We start from the raw sequence: 22,341 nt of genomic DNA, 5'->3' as shown, positions 1-22,341 counted from the left end.
CCCAGAAGCGAGCGGGAGAGAATAAGAGCACTCTCGCGGGAGACATCTGTTCGTTCTTGTAAGCGTCTTTCGAAGTTCAGATCACGACGTGACGCTATGGAGTGCACATCTCGAGGCACACTAAGATTTCAATAAATCAAATTTTATTTGTGCAAACAACTTGTGTGTCTTTTCTTTTCCCAACTCCGAGGATTCATCATATTGAAACATGTAAAAGGAGCAACATCTTTTAAGAACTTATAAACACATAAAAATATAATTTATAATGCACACATAGAAACAGCTATGGCAATAGTAGAAGATGATACACAGGTTTTCAATATATTTGAAGAAGCACGTTTTGTTATGTTGTAACGAGGTGCGAAATCGGGTACGCAAGATTCGGGGCCTCGCGTATAAGTCGCGGTTTGTCGGACAAGGAGATAGCTTTTGGCCGTAATAACGATTGCATCAGCTCTCGTGTGTGATACTGACTAAATCGAGCGACGACCGATAGCGTGCGAGAGAGTGAAAGTATGTGTAATCGCAAGAAGAAGCGTCCCTGCCAACTTCTGTTTCCATAGGGAAGGACGACCTGGACTGTTGATCAGCGACCGAGTATCGCGTCAGCAGTAACAGCGGCTACAGCTTTGCGACTTAGTGCAGCGGCACCAAGTAACGGCCTTCTCGTTCGCGCGCATTCATTTTCCCTGCTTGTTCTCTCCCGTTCCCGACATTCTCATCGCGAATACTACCGCCTCCGCGGGCGTTGCAACAAGCGGTTGCAACGCAAAACTGTGAAGCCAGCGCCACACAGGAAAGTGCGGAGTGATAACACACGTGTAAACACGACGTTCGCAAAACAGCTCTCGCATTGAGCTGCGTTGCAGCACAGGTTAATCACAGGAGTTAAAAGAGTTCTCCGCCGCACTGAGGGATTATGATTCGGTCAAATATTGCTAAGTTTTCCTCCGAAATCGAGCCCCGTTACAATGTTATTATTTCAATTACGTAAACTTACAAAAAACGCTCATTCGCTCGCGATTTACAAATTAATTGTGATGATATTTAAGGAGATGTCGTCCTAACAAACACTGTTTTTCTATTACATAAAACTTTTTGAATAAAGTTCGCGAATAAAAAACCGAGTCTGTAGCGCCGTAGTGTTAAGTTTAATGAATCCTTTTGCCGTTCTACCGAAAAAAAATTTAGATCGGACTTTTTGTTTTTTTAAAATCTTGGAAATACGAACAGATGTTTACGCATACTTCGTCGTACTTATGCGATTGCAGCGCCACCCTTAAAATATAATTTTACAAAAAACTTTTTAAATAAAGCTTGCTAATAAAAAACCGAGTCTGTAGCGTCGTAGTGTTAAGTTTAATAAATCATTCTACTGAAAGAAAAAATCAATCGAACTTGTTTCTGTTTTTCTAGAAGTTTGAAAATACAAAAGACACTGTAGTGGATTTGCAAAGCTTTTGCGCCGACATCCCCTTAATTATTTGACGTGTCATTATTAAATATACTATTAAAAATTAGATGTACACTTGATGGTAGTTAATTCTTGTGAAACGTTTTTGAAATGCTTCAATAAAATTGCCAGATTAATAAATTCTAACCAATTAAAAGCACGACTTCGGAAACGTTTCATAAGAATTAATTACCGAGTATAAATGAATATATTCAATACAGCCAACATTCTATAAAATTAGTTATAGCTACTAGTACACAGGACTGGCTTTAAAATTATAGAATAAAATAGAAATAAATTTTGATTATTAAAAAATGTTTTTAAACTCTTTGTAATTATTTAATGACAGTATTAATAATATTAACAAAATCTAACAAAAAAAAAATAATATTAATTAAACATTTTTTTATTTACATTGATAAAATCATGTAAATCGTGAGATTATAACAATCATAACATTTATATTCTGTACTAAAATGAAATACATAATACGATATTTACTTTTTTATTAAATAATAACGATATCTTCAATTTTTAACGAAAAATAAAAATAAAATCAATTAAAAAAAACTTTATGGACTGCAGAAAAATGTCGGAATTGAGACACAGATAACAGTAATCTTTTGTTGTCTTCAGTTTTATTCAGTTTGCCAGATACTTCAGTTGGATTTATTTTTTTTAGGTGTAAAATTTTACAATTTAGAAAATAAATAAAAAAATTAATACAAACAGACAATAACTCTTAATAAGTGAAGACAACAGTTTTTTCATAGTTCAAAGCAGTTTTCTTCATTTTATAATTGCTGTCTTCTACGTTCACTCGTTTCCCTGCAAAAATATGCGATTGAATTCGATTGAAATCAATCAAAATTTAATCGAATTTAATCGTTTTAAATCCATTCAATCGACCAGCCAAATTTGGTCGATTAAATTCCTATCGATTTAAATCGTTTTTAATTACAATCGGTTTCAATACGAAAAATAATTATTAAATTTAATATATTTTTATCGACGTTTATGTAGTAATTATTTTAGTGCAGTGAAATTGTAATTTTTTCACTAATTCTAATCGATTTTAAAATCTCTAATCATTACTAAATCGTCTATCGATCTTAATACTAGTTTTATGAATAGCTTCGAATATATTTTAATCGATTTTAATAACCAAAACAATTACTATTCTTGTTATATCATTTAAATGTTTTTTGTCAATATATTTATAATACAATCATTGAGAATTTGATTTTGCTCTCAATTAAAAACTATCATACTTAGAGGGCTGAAATTTTGCGTGGTGGTTTGTTATTGTATATACTTCCAATGGTTATAAGCTGTTAAAACAACATATATACACTTGTCTAGTGCTATAGTTTAAATTCTCATGTAAACACCCATGTGTAAATTTTGCCCGGAGCCATGGGGTTCGATGTGGATAAGCTAACAAAGACAGACAAGCAAAACTTGTAACGCTAGCCTGTTTCTACATAATAAAATAAGCATATACACCACAAAGTAAATCTCTTGCATGAATACACTGCATATAAGGCAATATAATGATATATACTGCCTAAGACTGACTCGTGCACTGAGTTGAGAGAATATCTGTCAAGATCATCACTTTTACACTTCATCGTTGATAATCTTGAACACACAAATTTTACTTAATGTTTCTAATATCTAAACCTACGTAAAAAGTGTACATTTCAGTGTGAGCGTTCAGCGTGGTCATGTTTGTATGTACATATGCATAAATATGTGCAAGGTTAGGTTGCCATGTATAAAACGTTCGCCATAATTTTATGGTATATTATACTTACTTACCGTCGTCTGTTAACAGGGACATATGGCTACGATATGCCACATGATCTGGCTATACTGGGCATAAAATTTGACATATTGTGGCCATATTAGACTAAATTTCCTACGAGGGTACTGGGATTTTTATTACGGGAATATCGATATCTCTCGTCTAGAATCAGTTTTTACACTTAGAAAATGAAAGCTACGGAAAGCCTTACCTCGTTTGCGACATTGTCAACCGCATGTACCTGGACAGTAAACATAAATGATTTGAATTTTTTTGCACTAGCAGTACGGTGCGCACTGCATGACTTTGTTATCGGTCACCCTAGACCGTATTCATGGCGGATATTGATACGTGGATACAAAAGTCTACAGCTCGCAATATATTTCGATAGCCTCGTCATCGAAGACCCTTAGCGTCTATAGACACCGAGCATTTTTTTCTGTATCATGAAAAATCCGAACACCAATATAGAAGTAAATGCTTATCGTTACTGTTTATGAGTTTTTTTGGCTTATCGGTATTTTTTCTGTGCTAAACTATAATTTCCAACAATAATATTCGTAGAAAAGTCGTTTCGTTTCATAATAAAGGAGTTTATATATCACGAATGCTCAAAACAGTATCTCTACTTTGTTCTCTAGTGTGGTAGGATCGTGAAGTTGGCCGCACAAGCTATTATGTTCAATAGTCTAACAAGTTTTAGGTACTTCAATAATTTCGTTCAAAAAGACTTGAAATCTCTAAAAAAAATTCTTAACCAAAGTAAAAAGGTTAGGCGCGTTTGATGTTTTGCGTATCATCATGCATGTCAATAATTTTGTTTACAGTGAAATTACAGATTGAAAAACAACTGAGATCAAATAAAAATCGTTTACAATTATATTATTTTATTTATAATACGGAAAACAAAAAATCATTATGTTTAATTAAGGGGTGAGTCGAATGATTGGTAATTCAAACTTAAGTAATATATTGATCAATTACAAATAACTCTTAAGGTATTTACTACGTAACTTGCCATGTCCCTTACATTTTGTTCATGGTTCATAGTTGTTCATGGAGTGGTCTTATTGTAAGTGTAACTTCTTTATTCGTGTGCATAAACTTATTAAATTCTTGTTTCAATAAAAGGAAATATTTTAAGTATAATATTAAATTATATAATTTTCATGAAAACATTTGTACCTCATTATTTTAAATACCATAGGATTCTCATAACCTCATAAAATTATGAATTTTCTCAAAACATTCTAAACTTTATTTAGCGAGTTATAAGGTTCAACAAAAATAGTAATTTTCAGTTATACGGAGTTTACAGGGCGAGAGACAAAGAATTTGAATTCTAACATATTTGAAACTGAACGGTTTTATAAGCTACAAAAAACCTAGCCGAGGTCATCAAAAGATCGATATTTTCCCAATATTTCAACCTAATTAAAGCCTTTTTACTGCCGTAATCGTACATCATGGAAAAGCCATTTTTTTTAGTTTTCGATTTTTAGCTCGAAAACTAGTCATCAGAATGGTTTAAAATTTTTACAGCAAATAGATATTATAGTTTTTATCGTAAATTAAATATTGTAAATAAAAATTGTGATTAAACTTATTCTAAAGTTTGACAACTTAGTTTTGGAAATATAAAATATTTTTTTAAAATCACCTTTTTTATTATAAAAATTGAACGGAACGGTCAATCTAGAAAATCTTGCGGAAAAATGTAGGCAATTTTATGCTTTTTGAGATGCACTATTAATGAATATTGTAAATAGCTCACTTCTTTTGCATTTTAATATTTTTACAATTAAGGAATTAATAAGATCAATTATCATAAAATTAGTCAACCAACACCCTTCCCATTAGAATGCAGCAAATGATAAGATAAATAAACTCTAAATTAAAAATCGACAAAGAAACTAAAATTAGAGTAATAAATTAAATAAGATAGAAACGAAAAACGACAACGTTATCAAAAATTCAAACAAAAACGTGACAAAAACCGAATAGAAATAAATAAAATCATCACTTAAGTTTTCCCTCATCCCGTTTTATTATCTTTAAAGTTAAATCAGAGAAAAATCAAATCCGGGCGCTATCACACACACATACACACACATACAAAACCGAAGGAAGGCGACAGTTAGCGAAGGAGGAGAGTACATGCAGAGACAGGAAGGCGTGCAGTCGCACTCAGGCTATGTATAAAAATCGAGCTGCTACGAAAAGAAAAAGACGACTATCAGCAGAAGAAGAGAGTGCATGCAGAGACAGGAGGGGCATGAAAAATCGTGCCGCTACGAGAAGAAGAAGGTGACTATCAACGGAAGAAGAGAGCGCAGGTTGAAAAGTGCACGCGCAAGCCACCGTGTACGTACAATATTGAAAATACAATATTATAATTACAATATGATAATTACAATATTGAAAAATTGTAAACTATTATAAACGATGTACATACTGAACTAAGTCTACGTCGAAGTAGCAAACGGTAGCGAGCGAGGAAACCATTGCTAGTACGCTTATTAATAAAAAAATCGCCCTAGCGAAAAAATCACGTGATTTATCAGACGATTAATCACGTGATAGATCACTTGAATTCTCACGTGATTGATCACGTGACTAATTGGCGTGAATCCTCACTTCATAAATTTTAAGTATTTGTTTTAATTAAAATTAATTATTTTGTTTTTACCAAATAGTTATAAAAAATATATTTGTTTATGCTAATCCAAACAAAGTGACCGCAAAAGGATGAAAAAAAAACTTCGCCCTAACCAATACTTGAACCCTGGTCCTCAACTTCACAATCCATTATCTTACTCCCTGAGCCATTTTTACTTGTCCCTAATAATGATGACTTATTAATATATCATTTGCGTATATAGACTATCTGCTGTTATTTGATAAAACAAGGAAAGTAATTTTATTAACATAATAAAAAAAATTAATTTATCAAGTACACATACGTTAATTTTGTGTTTTGATACTTATAAATTAGTATGATTCTTCTATACTCAATAATATAATGTTAATATCAAATTTAGATTATAAATATCAATCTTAACTTCGAAAATGTTTTTTCAATTTTTATCTTAAAGTATACGTGTAAACTGTACAAAGTTATAAATCTAATATATTTTTAGATTAAAGCAGCATGGAATTTCAACGCCTACAACAGCACAAATAACTTAAGCAGTAAGATAATGGATTGTGAAGTTGAGAACCGGGGTTCAATCTTCGGTTGGGGCAAAATTAAAAAATTTTATTTTTGTCAATTTATTAGGATTAGCAAAAAAATGTTTGTTATAACTGTTCAGTAAAAATAAAATAATTGAATTTATTTTAATTAAAAAAAATTTATAAGTGATTTTTAGCGTGACTTATCACATGAGAAATCACCCCAAATAATCACGTGATTTTTCCTGTCAGGGTGATGTGATAGTTGACCTTAAACATTTTTGAGATCAATATTTTGCTAAAAAAATTGTTAAAGAATTTTAAAATTGTTCACTATAGAATAATGGATAATAACTTTCGCACATAGTTAACGCAAAGAAGCACGATAAAAATATATATTTACAAGTATTTGGGGGATTTTTACGAAAACGATTAAATATAATATTTTAATATTATGTAGATAAGATATTCATCAACAAAATAGGTATGCATTCAATAATACATACGACTGCAATTTTTCACTTTATTTAAGCGCATTGAGTATCGACGTTTTTGAGATGGTTATCAAAGTCGTCGAGATGGTAATCGAAGTGGATAAAAACGCATTATTCGAACTCTAAATACCTCTAAATGCGTTTCTATTGAGTTAGCTGCTTCTAGAGGGACCTTGATGATTATCGTAAGACCCAGCGGTCCATGTTTATATGTATTTTCGAGATTTCTGCAAGCCTCTTCGGTAACTTATTACCATGCCTTTACAGCATGCACCACTCTTAACAGCTAATGCGCATCTTTGCAAGTTTTTTCAATATTTAACAATTTTCACTGAGCAAGTGCAAAATAAAAACACCTTGCTTGAACGACTCTCTCCCGTTGCCTTTATATGGCCAGGCGCAGGATATGCAAGGCATTTGTTCTTTGCGCAGAGTTAAGTGTAGGAGCTCCTGCTTCAAGAGCAAGTCGCACTAGCTCCAGCGCAACTTAAGCACCTAGTCTTAAATTGAGGTCTCTCTCTTCCTTTCTCTTGCACGCTTATTTTACAATACATACAAAATTATATTCTATACATAACTGTCTCATATATATCTTTTAATACTTAATAATTCCAAATTAAAATTTATAGAATAAATAATTTGAATATTTTATATATTTATTTCAGGGTTTATTTTGGGCTCTAGGGTGTATCTGGATAATATATAAACCTACAAAAATACCACATATCAAAGGAGAATCAATGGCGAATTTCACAAGCGCGTATACTTATATATATGCTGATTATATTCCAATCGAATTTTTTTGCAATGGTTTAATAAGCGCATGCCTCACATTAGTGAACGTAATATGTATTTTTATTACAGCTATTATCGTTTTGAAGGTAAAATTGGTTTATTTGAACTTATCCTTAAAAAATTACATTATTTTGTCTTCTTCTACTCAATATAAACAGGAAATAAGTATGATTTTATCCTGTATTTACCATACATATTATTATTTTAACAATAGATCTCTAGTAACTCGTATTTAATAAATTTGATATAACAATCAGTTTTAAGGAATATCTGAGCAAAAGATTGCTTTAAATCTGCTATTGATTTATTATTATTATTATTATTATTTGTATTGGAGTCGGGCTTATTCAGACCACCAGATGCGTGGGTAATCCCTTGGCGTCCCTCAAATTAGTTCAGTCGCTAGTTCAAGCGCTAATCGTCTCCCAGAATAAGAAAATTCGGGGGGCGTGTTTGGCTTAAATCTCTTTTGCTTCTAGGAGAGGGGTAACTAGGTGGCGCCACCTCTTTTCCGCTATGGCGGGACAGTTGCACAGGAGGTGATCGGGGGTCTCCTTCTCCACGCAGCAGAATCTATAGAATGGATCCCTACTTAGTCCCATTATATGTTTATGAGCATTCTGGCTGGTGTGTCCTGCAAGGATCTCCACAAGCAGCTTGGTTTTTGCCCTTTTAAGTCCAAGGATTACTCTGGACCAGTTTTTCGCATTATTAGTCGTCACGAAGGCTTTGGTTTTGTCGCACGTGGCGATTTGACTCCGGATTAGTTTGCCTTATTTACTGCCCATTGCCTGATCTCCCCTTTGATCAGACTTTAGCAGAGTCCAACAGCTGGCTCTAGCCCTATTAGGCTGCTCTTCGCGCCTAACTTCTCCAACTCATCTGCTATCATGTTTCACTTGACACTGTAGTATCCCAGGACTCATAATAATGTGACCTTGGCCTTGAGTGCTAGTCTGTTTAGAGTCTGAAAACAGTCCCATGCCAGCCTAGATTTAGTAGTAAAGTTGTTTAGTGCTTGGAGAGCACTCTTACTGTCGGAGAAGATATAAATCCATTAGCGCGTGCTCTCAGCTAATGTCGCTTGCGCCGCCCACATAATCGCTTTTAGCTCCGCTTGTAGTATGGTGGCGTGTCGACCTAGCGGCAGGATTGTTTCTTTTCCGCTCTGTTGGCGATACACCCTCGCTCCTGCAGCATCCTTTCTGTATGCCACAAGTCCCCATCATTCAGGATGTTTATTTGTTCCGGACGTAACCGAGGACTACTAGGGATAAGAGTACATCGGCGTATTTATTCTTTATTAATAATATATTCTACCTATTAGTAGTTTTAGCGAACGTTTTTCCGTCATTTGGCTCTCATATGCGCGAATCGACAAGGCGATTCGTGGCTTCAGGCCAATACGGTTAGGAGTGATTTTATAATTATTTTTTAGACTGCCACGACCTCAGTAGGGAGTTTACTCCACGAATTTTGAAGGTCACTTTCAGTGCGGAGAGGCTAAAGGGCCGATATGTGACTGCCAGGCCAGAGACTCGAGTGGCGAGAGAAGTTCGCGCGGGCACATGACTGGGTGTGTATAGCTGTAGATATAGAGGAGCGCGCGCACTGCTTCGAGTCCCTTCGGTAGTCCTCGGGAAAGCGTCTTTGTTCTAGCGGGCCCGAGTTTTCGGCGACGTTTAATGAGTAGAGCGTCAGTTCTCGGCGACAACTTGTGAGAGAAGGTCACACCAGGACCTGATCGTTCGGAGATTTCAATAAAGTCATAATATCTGATCAACAATGATTTCACAGTTTATTTTTGAACCTTAATGTAGTCTTGTCCCATACATTATTCTTTCATTATCCCATTCCAGCTCACTGTTCCTTTTTCATTTGCATCTTGAAACGGTCACGACTCTTCTCGGTCCAGTGCGCGTATATGATTTTAAATTTTAGAGAAGAGCAGTAATCATTTACTGATCTGCGTCCGAATTCTGATAACAGATCACAAATAGAAATGTAATACTATATAATAGTATATTATTATAATATGAGAAAGGTCCGGGATACCATGTAGTGGAGAAATATTTCAATAATAAAGTCGCTTTGGTTTATGTTTAAAAGAGAGGATTCATATATTGAGTAAACTCTTTTTAGTATGAATAATGCGTAAATATTGCAGTTATTCTTTTTTAACAATATAAATAAATAAGTTGTTTTTTGCGTTACACGATCTTTGACAAATTACAATGATTTTTATAAATGTAATGTACAGGCTATATTTTATATTTGTTTCTGAATGATACGCTTAAATTTCGTTATCATTTTAACATAAATTCGCAAGTATTTTCTCCGGTGATATAAAGTTTATTATTAGATGCGCGTAAATTGCCCTTGAGTAGAGACTAGAGCGCTTGAATTTCGTTGTGGCTAGTGAATACGCTAGGCCGCGCAGGGCCTTTTATAGCAAGCTAAGCGAGCGCGAATCGAGCCGCCGAAATTAATCGCACATTCATACATCTCACACCTACGTGCATATTCGCGCGCTTCGCCGCTGCTGCTTCATCAGTCGCTCCTAGTCTGCATGTCTGTCGAGCCCGTACTAATTATACGTCGGCTATTCTGTTAAGCGGGTGTGAGGACTAGAGTCTTTCACAACACTTATACAATCATGCACACATCGACATAAAGCTCGGATAAGATAGTTGCTTACCTTGACGTGAAGTTGGTCGACTCTCGGCTCAGCTACGCTCTGTGCCAGCAGGCTGCTACGTTGACTCGTTCTCGGGGCGGGAAGTTTGAATAAACCGCGAGACTCGAATGTAGTGAGTTTAATAATAATATTCAGTTTATTCTCAGATAACTTTACAAAGATTCTTTACAGTGAAAATATTTTAAGTCAGAAAGTCAAATAGGACTAAGAAACTCAGATGCTCTAAAAGAACTAAGTTAGATTTAGAATAAAAGTTAGTTGGCGATCGGGCAGAGCTTCGCCCTGTCTGTTCGAACTCCGGGTGCAGAAGGTTCCTCTTCGTGGTCACACATGGGCTTTTATAGGTGGATGGAGGTGTGGAAAAGGATAGGGTGAAGGGCGTGTCCTTTTTGGCGGTGCTCGGAAAATGCGTCGGCGTCCCTTCTCCCCGCGGCTAATGTATAGCTTATCGGGTGGTCGCAGCCTATCACCTATTTGCGAGACCGAGTACTCATAACTTGTACTTTCTCCAGGTGGACAGCTGTCGGCTTCTTGTTGCAAGTTCGGTATTGATCCATTCGGACAACCTCCTGTTTAATTTCGTTATAAAACGTGTCTTGTCTGTTATAATTGTGTGCATGGTTGATTCGATGTGTCGATGCGTTGGTGTAGTCTCATGCTGTAGAGTCCTACTATACCGCGGCCTAGGTAGGGTGACAACGCATACACACACTATTTGTGCAAGCTACGCTGCTTCGTGCTCGCTCTCGTTACGTAATCCTTGTTTTGCTCCCCTACTGCCGCTGCTGCTATGTAGCTGTTATGCAGCTGCTGACTACTCGGCTGTGCTGTCTACATGCCAGAGCGGGGGAGCAGAGAAGTTCCGAGTTTCTGGAAATTAGTCAAGTGACTTAGTGTATTATTCAATTTAAAATAGGCAACATATCGTGTGCGGGGTATTGCAATCTTACGGTGCAGGCTAGGATCTCCGTCTTAGCCGGATTGACAGATAGCCCGGCCTCATTGCTCCACTTGTTTACTAACGTTAGGACTTCTTGCATGACTCCTATCAGGGGGTCGAGAAAAGAGCCGTGTGCAATGATTAAGATATCATCCGCGTATCTTATCTCCGTGCAGCCTGTGATGTTTAATTTGGTCAGCAGCTCACCCACCACCAGGCACCATATTAGTGATAAAGGGAAGCCGCCTTGAAGACATCCTGACCCAATCGTACCTTCGAGTGTCGTGCTGCCCTTACTTGCTTCTAGATTACAATTTCCCAACATGTAGTCAATCCATTTCGCTATTGTTGAGGGGATCACGTGTCTGTTCATGGCCCTTTTGATCACCTCTCGCGATTTGTGGTTGAATTACCCTTCGATATGCAATAGTTCGCCTATGGCATATCTTTTGGCATCCAACTATTTTTTGATCGTGGATACTGCCCTGAAGTGTGCTGCCTCCGTGGATCTCTATGCTCTGTAGGCGTGCTGCTCCTTGTGTAACCCCTTGTCACCCAAAACCTTCTATCAAATGTATCTTTTTACCATTCTTTCAACAGTCTTGAGTAATAAGGAGGCCAGGCTGATCGGCCAAAAGTCTTTCGGGGATGTGTACCCATTTCTGTTTCGGGATGAATACCACCTTGGTTCCCTGCTACCCGTGGGGATTAGGCCAAGCATGATGCTTGTTCTCGCTATTCGTGTCAGTGGGCCAATGATAACGTTCTCAGCTTTTTGAAGCAGGACCGTGAAGATACCATTGGGTCTCGATGACTTAAATGGCTCGAAAAATCTTATATCCCTCGGAAACGAGACGATCCGCCTGACTAGTAGTCGATTTTCGCTCGCCCCGCCTGGCAGGTCGCCCGTTTCCCCACGAAGCTGGGAAAATGTGTTTGTATGAGGAGATTTAGCGTTTCCTCCTCTGTAGTAGCGTGTTGCCTATTTGAGAGCCGGAGCGTGCCCAGGACAGCCTCGGGATTCTTTGCCAGGATCCTGTTCATCCTAGCCGTCTCTTTGCCCTTTTGGATGTTCTCGCAGAAGTTTTTTCAGCTGCTACGCTTAGCTTTTCTGACGCTTTTCCAGTATATATCCCTCTGTGTTCGATATTGGATTCAAAAAGAGCGTGTACCGTATTTTCTGGCTCTTTCCAGGGCCCCTTGTGTTTTCAGCTCTAATTTCTCCAGCCTTTGTTTCCACCATTTAACTTCACCTTTGGACCACACCTGTTTGGGTTAATAATTACCCTTAAAGGCCTGGGTGATGCCTCTAACGAATCTGTCAGCTGCGTCTTCCAGAGATGTCCCTATTGAAAAACCTCAGATAAGAATCAGATGAGAATGAAATATGATTTTAGCGTAATTTTTATATGAGAGTCAAGTTGGTTACATTTGCTTTTCACTTGATTATCAAATTCTCATCTAATTTTCATCTGATTCTCATCTGATCCTCATCTGATTCATATCTTACCGAAGTCTAATGTTATATTGTCAAATCTTGATTTAGATTTGTAAGATATTTGTGAGGATTTGTAAGGTAAGTAAGGAAAAAATCTCAATTAAAATTTAACGAAATAACATTTGGCTATCGTCAGATGAGTATCGGATGAGAATCAAATAATAATTAGATGAGAATCAGATGAAAATATGAGAATCAAGTGAGAATCATATGAGACTCACTTAATTCTCATCTAGAAATCACGCCAAAATCACTTTCGATTCTCATCTGATTTTCATCTGAGGTTTTTCACTAGGGCTGCTATCCCTGATGTCAAGTGGTATTTTGCGCATAGCTTTTTCCACGTCCTGCTTGTGTACTTGCCAGTTCATGCCATTCTTGCCTCTCTGCCAGACCAGAAAACCGGACGACAACCTTGATCCTTTGCTGAAGTAGCCCTACCCCTCCCATTTTGAGCCTGGCGCCCCAGGGTAAGTCCAGAGTGACTAGCTTGTTAGTCATCTAATCCTTTGCCTCTGGGTTATTGTCTACCAGGATTAACGCCCCCTGCTTACAGTAGGAGGCGTTAAATTTAGGACATGTATTAGGTAGCTGAAGGTCTAACGGAACTCTTGGAAAAACTTCGGGGTGATCGAACTATCAGGGTAGTCCTCCAGTACAAACCCAATCGTGAGCGAATTCGCTCTTTAAGCGTCCGTAAGAATGCCCCCTCCCACTTTCCCCCTCATCTGAGTAGGCATGCTGTTGAGGTTTGCTTTCCCAGACAGCCCTTTTTTGCTTCCTCCTAGAGTATTAGTAAACTTTTGAGTTTCGTCAAAACTTCTAGAAAATACTTTTTGGTGAGTAAGAAGTTCAAATCAAGTGTTTTTAGAAAATGTCCGTATGGACATGTGTGTGTGTATGTGTGTTGGTGTGTGTGTTTGTATACCGTAATATTTCTAAAACTACTCGGTCAATATTAATAAAATTTGACATGCATATATATTTTTGGATTATGAATTCAGGAAAAACAGTTATTTTTTATTTTCTCAAACAACTTAGCTGAAATGCATTTTAAAGAGAATAAAATTACCTACTTTTCCTTGATTGGTCCTCAGGATCGACCGTTCTGTTCGGCAGATAAAGTAAAAAAGGTGATTTTTGTTTAAAAACTCATATCTCTGAAACTAAACATCATAACCTCACGTAAAAAATGATGTCAATGGGTAACATGTCATACTATATTCCATTGAAATTTCAAGTGATTTGACTACTTATTTTTTCAGTAATAAATCGAAAACAAAAAAAAATCAGTTTTTTTGTGCCTCGATTGCAGACGTAAAAAGGCTTTATCGCACTTGAGATTTTGGGAAAAAATAGATATTTTATGTATTTTAACTAAGTTTATTGCACAGCTTTCAACCCCCTATGGTTCGTAAGATATCAAGGTTTCAATTTTTTTGAACATATTTTGATTCCTCATATCTCTAAAACAATGTAGTCAAATGCTTCAAAATTTTATTTGGTCATTCACCATAGACAAAAATATCTGCTGCTAAAATTGTAAACGATTTTGTCGAGCGGTTTTCCAGTAAAAAGCTGAAATGTGAAAACTGATTTTGTTCACTCATTCTTTGGGATGTGGGTTATTTAAATTAAACCATGCGTTCAAGCGCGGTTTGGCTGAGATTTAAGAAAAATTTATTTGTGAACATTTAAAAAGCATAAATATACTGTATAATAAAACAACATCTCATTTACAATTTTAGACGGACCTATAAATTTAGTTGGAGGAAGATACGTGCCAATAAATTAGCAGCGGTTTTTTCTTTGCCAGAAGATGAAATGTTATTAACTCTAGAGAAGAAAAAGCCGTAGATTGTAGACTTAGTTGCACTGCCTAAAATTACAGGTTAGATAAAAAATCGTGACGATAAAACGTCAAAACGTCCGCATGTAAGAAGGCGTTCAATATTTAGCAGTGATGGCAACGACGATTCTGACAATAAGTCGAGATTCTTAAACACGTGCTCTAAGTTGCTTGCATAATAAATATTATTTTCTGACATGGGTCACTACAATTTTGACAACACGTCAATATGACGGTTAGTCCTCTGCACGTAAAACGGTCGTTTTCAGGGCTAGCATAATTTGTACTTTTTAGGACTATACTAATTCAATCAGCCTTTATTAGGGCTTAATAAGTATTGAATGTTAATCAATCTATTTGTTTGAAACATAATTATACTGTTTAAAACATTTTTTACCAGAGCAATACGTCTTTTAAATATTTATACAAGTGTTGGATATATGTTTATTTAAAATCTCCGCAAAGCTAAACATTGTTTTCTACAAAAAAAGGATCGATGGGTAAGCCGTCGAGACGCTCGGCTGGGGGACAAAAGGTTCCTGTTCCAAATTCCAGCAAACCTGAAATTTTGTTGCTACTCCACAGTGAATGAAATTTATAGTTCCAGTACATAAAATATTGTTCAAATCTACAGTATATGGATGATTTTCAAAATACTTTAAATCTTAATTATTTTATCACGAGACCGCAGGAGTTCGATCGTCGAACGATTTTCGACGGAGCTTGCAAGCTGATCAATGGATTTTCTTCCTACAGTTGCTGTGCTTGCGGCTTGAACGCATATCGACGCGGATGTGTGTATGTGTGTGTGAAAGGAGGAAGCGGAGGACAATCGGAGGTTTGAAAACGATGCGAATTTGCGGTGATCGGATATGCGATTGTTAGCCGAGCTTGCGATTTTTCATTCTTCTCGGTGGATACGTGGCCACTTTTGCGAATCGATTCGTCAAACGCAAAATTACACAGTAGCATTCGAATCGTAGCCGCAAACGAAGGAAAAATAAAAGAAAAAGCGAAAATAATCCCCATCAAATCCCAAGCGTCCACTATCACCGCCCGCAGAATCCGTTGAGCGCATCGTCTCGTAAATTCAGCCCCATCAGTACCGCCATATCTCGAGTCCCTCCCGTAGCGACACCGGGAATCATTGGCCCCTCGACATATGGCTGAAGACTCGTCACACAAAGGGAAAGACAATCTGCCGTGCACGAGATTATCCGGCGACGTCGTCGTAAACGCCGATAGATCCGCCCACCAGCTTTCTCTCTTGTTTTATACCGAGTTATATAGTTCAGGATTTGAGCGGGGCTTTTTGGGAGATAGCGCGAGATTTTTACGGCCGGGAGTGCGTAGTTTCTGCTTTTTAGTTTTATCGCTGCTATTGGTGATTTAGTATTAGAGGCTGTTATTGTAGGCTTTGAAAGTGATATAACGAATCAATTAAAGTATCGATTATGCCAATTTGCTTCGTAAGCGAGTTTCGGATTACAGGTCGCTATTGCATGGCTATCCGTGAAATTTCATAACCGCACAATACGCAGACCGCAGAGGAAGATCAAATTGGGGTCGATTACCCCCCGTGAAATCGCCTCGTCAGTTGTCAACCTCGTCCAGTATAAATTACACTGTATACATTTCTGCGAAACCATAAGGTCAAAGTTTCGCTTTATCACCTTATTTCCAGCTGAATGACTCGCTCGGGTGATCGGCGATGATTAAGGTTGGGACAAAGCCCCGTCGGGGGTTAACGTACCGATTACCCTCGGTAATTACCCCCGACCACGTATAGTCGTCTGATGGGGAGTCAAAGTAACCCCGCGCGTGCTTTACCATAATTTTCTGCTGAGTCGTTACGTAATATTGAATAATCAATCCCCGAAAGGGTATAATGTCAACCCTTTTTCGCTAATGGTCTTATTTTGATTATTGGCCAAGCGACGAACCATGTCCCCGTGAAAAATTAACGTCGTGCGCTGTAAAAATAGTTTTTACAGCGAAGCTCGCACGATTTGTATAAATCTCGTTCGATTCCACGCGTGACAGGGTCGCGGAGTCCATAAACAGCAAATGGGCTGTGGGACGGAGACCGATAACGCTTTTTTTTCACTTCCCAAACGAGTGATACGCGTCAGGCATAACGAGATATGAATATAAGATTGATATCGCCGTGATCAGATAGGGCAAGTTTGATCAATACACACTCGTGAATTATTTACGAGGGCTACGGATGCTTAATAGGCCAGCGTGATAAACATACACGCACGTTTTGGCAAATGTTACTCTATAAACTGTGACGAATTTCTCGTACACGCTTGGGCTAACGAGATTTCTCGTTAAAAGCTCTCGAGCAGGACGAAACGAACGTTTTCCTTGTGTGTGCCATTATGCGCGGAAGGGGGAATTTTTTCTTCGGATTTACATGAAAACTTTAGGAGATAAATATCATGAAAATTACAAAAGCCAGTTTTGCAGAGTCAGGAGATGCGCCGTGTTTGTCTTCGTTAGAGATAATGTACGTACAAACATTTTTCTAATAAATTAACCAACGCAGTTTTCGCTTCATCCGGTCGAGCCAACATATCTCTCACTTTCGCCGAAGCGTTTTCATCGCATATTTTCGATATTTTTCGGCATATTTGAAACCAGTGAAACAGAATTTATGGGCTTTTATACGTGTCTGCATGAATGTAACAATTTTTCCTGTCTCTCTTGTCGCATCGCGATAGTATAGCTTCCGAACGGCTTTCGTTATCGGTTTAAAAATTTTCTACTGGGATGTATTTCCCGCCTAATCTGTTTTTGTTATGCAAATGTTTTTGTTATGCGTGTTCTATCGTCCAAACACATTTGTTAGCCCCGTTCGGTATATAATTCTCATAAAGTATGGATTTTCAATAATTTATATTGAAATTTAATAATTCAGCCCACTTTAATGATCAAAATGTGCGGTATAGCACTGAAAAATCGTTAAAAATTTACATCCCTTTATCCAGCCGCAGCAAAGCCTATCACCACTGCGACGGGGTAACCGTCTGTGTAGAAAAGTCCTCTCTCTCTTTTCCCCATGTTGCTCTCTATCCGAACTGCCCATGAGTTGATACTCATAATTATTGGTATGCATTTTAGATAGAAAAGAGCCGAGAAACAGCCGAGTAGCCGTAAGCCCGCACGGGAGAGAGAGAGAGAGAGAGATACCAGCCGTAGTCGCCGCCGGGAGGGGGAAAACCTCGCGCCAGGCCGAGGCAGCACATACTATACTGTTACTTGTATGTGTGAAGCATTGAGAGTGTGTGGAAAGAATATTCACCAATGTAACTTAACGAATTAATTATTGTAACTTATGGCATGAGAGTTGGTATGCTACAGAGTGAAAACTCAACGATCGCACGAGAAAGTGTATGTAAAATCGTCAAAATAATAGCACTGAGCCATTGACTATGTAGTGCGCATGTGCGAGAAACTATGCGAGGCTTCACGTCGCGAGTCGGCGAGAAGACTCGCCCACTTGGATTGCGGACTCAGCCCAAAAAGCACGCTAGCTTTGGGGCTCACAAAAAGGTAGAGTTGTATGCGGTATGATAGAGACTTGTATTTCCGCAGTAGCCCAACAAGCAGTCCTCCGGGATTTTCGTAGTAATTTGAAAGGTCGTGATATAAGTTTAGTTTTTGCGTTGTGAGTACGAGAGAGAAGGACGAAAGAAAGTGTGGTTCAGTCTGCAAGCCGGAAGGTAGTACTTTGTACTAAATCACCACAATCCTTGTGATATTTTGTCTACTTAAGAAATAAAGTCGGAAGTCGTGAAAGTCGGAGTTTCTGCCCGTTGTAGTTAGCTGATCAGCCGAGATTAACATTACCGGAATTGTGAGAGTGTTATGAGAAAAGCAAGCTTAGCGAGTAGTGCTTAATTATTGCCATTGAGTTACGTTCCCGAATAATATTGACAGTCGAGATTACCGCCGGAGTTATTTCATTAAAAGTCGTAAAGTGTTATCAAAACGAGAGATTTGTACTTATTTTTCCTTATTTTTCCCACGACCGAATCTCCTCAGAGTACAAGAGTGCTCTGGTAGCCGCGGCAAAGCAGTTGAGAAGGTAAAGTAGTCCGACCTGGCGCCCCCTTTTTCCTTCGTATAAATACGGTCGGACGTGATTCAGTATTAATTAATTAACGTAAAATCTACCTCGTTACACCACACTTCATCCATCTTGCAGCTTTCACCTGCAAAGCCGCATAATAATTCAGCGGCCCTGTATGCTAGAAAGAAAACAGCTCAAAAATCGCGTATACACACGTACTTGATCTGCTCGCGCGAAGGAATTCCTCTCGCGACCTGGAATTTTATCGTTTGATTATTCGAAATTCGTCGTCATCGTTTTTGGTTCGCAAGTTTTTAATCTCGTCGGTTTGAACGGGAGCCGCTGCTGCTGTATGGCAATAATTTCTCGAGAGGGCAGGTCGAGTATTGATGGATGAATTTCGCTCCTTTTCATGGCATATTTCGCGAGTGTATTTTTGGAAACGCTGATGCTTTTCAAGACTATATATCGATACACCAGAGAGGGCTGATGCAGTGTATCAGAAGCTCGAATCGAAAACGCATTCATATCCTCGACCTTGCGCGACGCTATCGTGTGCACAAATCGACATTATGCGCTGGAGGAAATGAAAAGAGAACTCGAGGTATAGCTTGTAAACTTATTTGTATTTCTGATTGCGTGCTTGCACTTGTTTTTCAGTCATTAACGGCAATCAAGGGCTCGATCGAGAGAGGAACATGCGAACACACATGCGCATACATAGTATGCAAATATATACCCCGTTTTTTTATGTAGGTCGTGAAAAGCCGCAGTTCGTAAATAATTCTCGAGGTGATCAGTGATGAAAGAGAAAAAAAATTACGAATCGCGCATACTTCGTTATTTTTGTTATAAGCTACCTCCTCTTTCTTAATTTTTAAAATTAATTAAAAAACTCCCATCGCTATACATCCTCAGTGAATTAAACAAAAAGAAGGGGAAGAATCGCAATTCAAGGCATGCGTCCGCGGAATTCCGGGATAAACAAACTTCTGGTCCAGGGCTGCCAAAAAATAAAGAACAGTAGCTCTCGGGGTAAGAATCGCGGCCGAGATAGTGTACAACGTGTTCGATCAGACGCGATGACGCGCCAGCGCGAGAGAGAAAGAACTAGAGCAGATGGACGAGCTTGCAAGCGCAAATGCTATAGAGCCATTGGGAGAATTAACCCCTTTCCGCGTTGCTGAAATTTTTTAATTTCCGCGAAAGGAATTTATCTGATTCAGTAGCGCGAGATGAAGGGTAATTAAATCACGCGTTGATCAAAAAGATGCTTATTTATGCGAAAGTTCTGAATATCCTCCGGAGAAAGGATAGTAGGTCAGATTTTTTATCATACGAACGATGATATACCTACGCATATATCGCAGATTGGACTTTTCCAGGTAAAAAGCACCGCCCCGGGGGCCGTTCCTTCAATGGGACGAGTTTCGCGCGCGGTGTTTTTTCAGCGAAAATTTCTGCTGTCTACGTAGTGTAATCTCTGGGGCTTTTTTAAACACTCGATACGAGAACCTATACGCACTCGGGTCACGCCGAAAGTTTTATACTTCGATCGATATGCCAGAGCAGATCCCGAAAACTAAAAGCTACTCTTTTAGCTATCATCAACTGCCGGTGTGTATTATGGGCTGCATTTCGCGAATCGCATTTTGAATTCAAAAACGCGTGTGGCTGTTGCTGCGCCGTTGGTGTCTTTTGTTTTCCATCGTCTGAAAAGAAAAGTTAATACCGGAAAATGAGAGGGTAATATTGAGTACTTTTCTTTATTCGACTCTTTAATGCGATGCAGCGACGGACGCTTTATTGTTGTTGCTTGGAACGATGTGATTGTTCCGCGGATGCTTAAGTTAATGCTATTGCGGAGTTAAATGAATTATTTTAAATTGACGACACTTCAACTGCTTTGACAAAAAAAGAAAAAAACAAACGACTAACGGAAGAAAGCCTCCCTTCAAAGCATTGAAAGAATCAGTCCAAATAAAGCTCATCCTCTGTGTCTACAGAGAAAAGCTCTACAGCTAGTCGCGCATCATTCGCCGATGACTACAATCGTCCCTCCGCCCTACCACTCAATCGAGCTTTCGATCAAAATTATCTCAAGCCCCGGCAAAAGCCCGAAAACTCCACCATCGATACACAGCGCATGATACCTAACTTTACACACGTACACACATACAGAGAGACAAAAAAGGATCGCGGAAAAGCTCGTAGCTACGCTCGGCCGTTTCCGTCCCGACTCGGGCGCATCCGCCAGGTCATTGAGTAAAATCCGCGGGAGCATGGGGGTCAAGCCCAACGTGCGCGCGCGCATACAACCTGGGGTGGAGCTGTTATTTTCTCTCTCAAGCGCGACCGGATGCGCTATTTTTAGAAACCAGCGACGACGACGACGACGACTATGGGAAGGGGTTATTCGGACGGTCGCATGCTCTCGATTTTTTTTCTTCTCGCCGACTTTTTCGGAGAGCCAGGTGAGAGGTTACGGGTTTCGAGATACTTTTTACCGAGATCGAGTTCTATTGTTGCTTCGTCGAACGCGAAATTCTCGAAATCATTTTGAAATACAACGTTCGATTCGATGTGGAATTGAAGACGTTCCAAAAGTTTGTACGAAATACACTGTATGAAACTCGTTTATCGGCCTCCGGGGTCTTATTCACTAACTTAACGCACGCTATGCGTGATTATTTAAAGCGTTAACGAAATTCGTATTTAATAGGTGTTACTTTACGCTCGAAGGTTACAAATAACGTATTCATATAGCCAAGTATTAAATAGAAAGCAATTAGTGTTTTGCACAGGTATTATATGATACAATATTAAATTATAATAATCATCAAAATTGTTCTATATTTTTTTGTTTCTTACAATATGTTTACAAAATAAAAATGAGATATTAATGTAAGAAATATAATCAAACAATATGCTATCTATACATGATATAGACGCATGTGTTACTAACATATTTTTGTATAATAATACAAACTATAGAGCCATAGATCATTCATTAACGAAGTATTTTAATATCGCAATAGAAAAAGTAACGATTACAAAACTTATATTGACACGAATAATAAATACTTATCATACTATCACGTTTTTTACCGTTTGATTATGCAAATGCATTTACTTTTTGAAAAACGGTAAATGACAAATTTTTCTATATTTTTATTTCTTACAAATGTTTATGAAATAAAAATTAGATATTTCTGTAAGTCATATAATTAAACAATACGCTATCTATACGACATATAGATGCATATGTTACTAATATATGCATTATAACAATACAAGTTGTCGGTGACGTAAAAAAAGAGTCAACACTTGTAAAAAAGTCGCGTAAATGGTCGCGCGTGTAAGAGAGCGCTCACGTTCTAATAAAGGTTGATCAAACGGTGGAACGAAGTAAACATAAACCGCAATTTACAAATTCAAGTACGTTAACTCACATCCTTCTTTGTCCATATAAAAAAATGTCATCGTCTTCAATATTTTCGTTCTTCGGTTTAACCGTAGGTTCTGTTGCTTGTTGTTCACGTACATAATCATGGA

The 22,341-nt window shown here is 38.1% G+C and overlaps 1 protein-coding gene across 1 annotated transcript in view; it reads left to right on the top strand.

Moving 5' to 3' along the window:
• Positions 1-22,341, top strand: part of LOC107981889 — a 1,212,633-nt gene that overhangs the window by 1,063,979 nt on the left and 126,313 nt on the right. Inside the window, exon 13 of the mRNA XM_031924057.2 lies at positions 7,594-7,809. Within this exon, the coding sequence (XP_031779917.1) occupies positions 7,594-7,809 (216 nt within the window). The remainder of the gene's footprint in view (positions 1-7,593; positions 7,810-22,341) is intronic.

Source organism: Nasonia vitripennis (genome assembly GCF_009193385.2).
Source record: "Nasonia vitripennis strain AsymCx chromosome 2 unlocalized genomic scaffold, Nvit_psr_1.1 chr2_random0004, whole genome shotgun sequence".
NCBI classification, from domain to species: Eukaryota; Metazoa; Arthropoda; class Insecta; order Hymenoptera; family Pteromalidae; genus Nasonia; species Nasonia vitripennis.
Note: the sequence above shows the minus strand (reverse complement) of the source record. Positions and strands in the feature narration are given on the sequence as shown.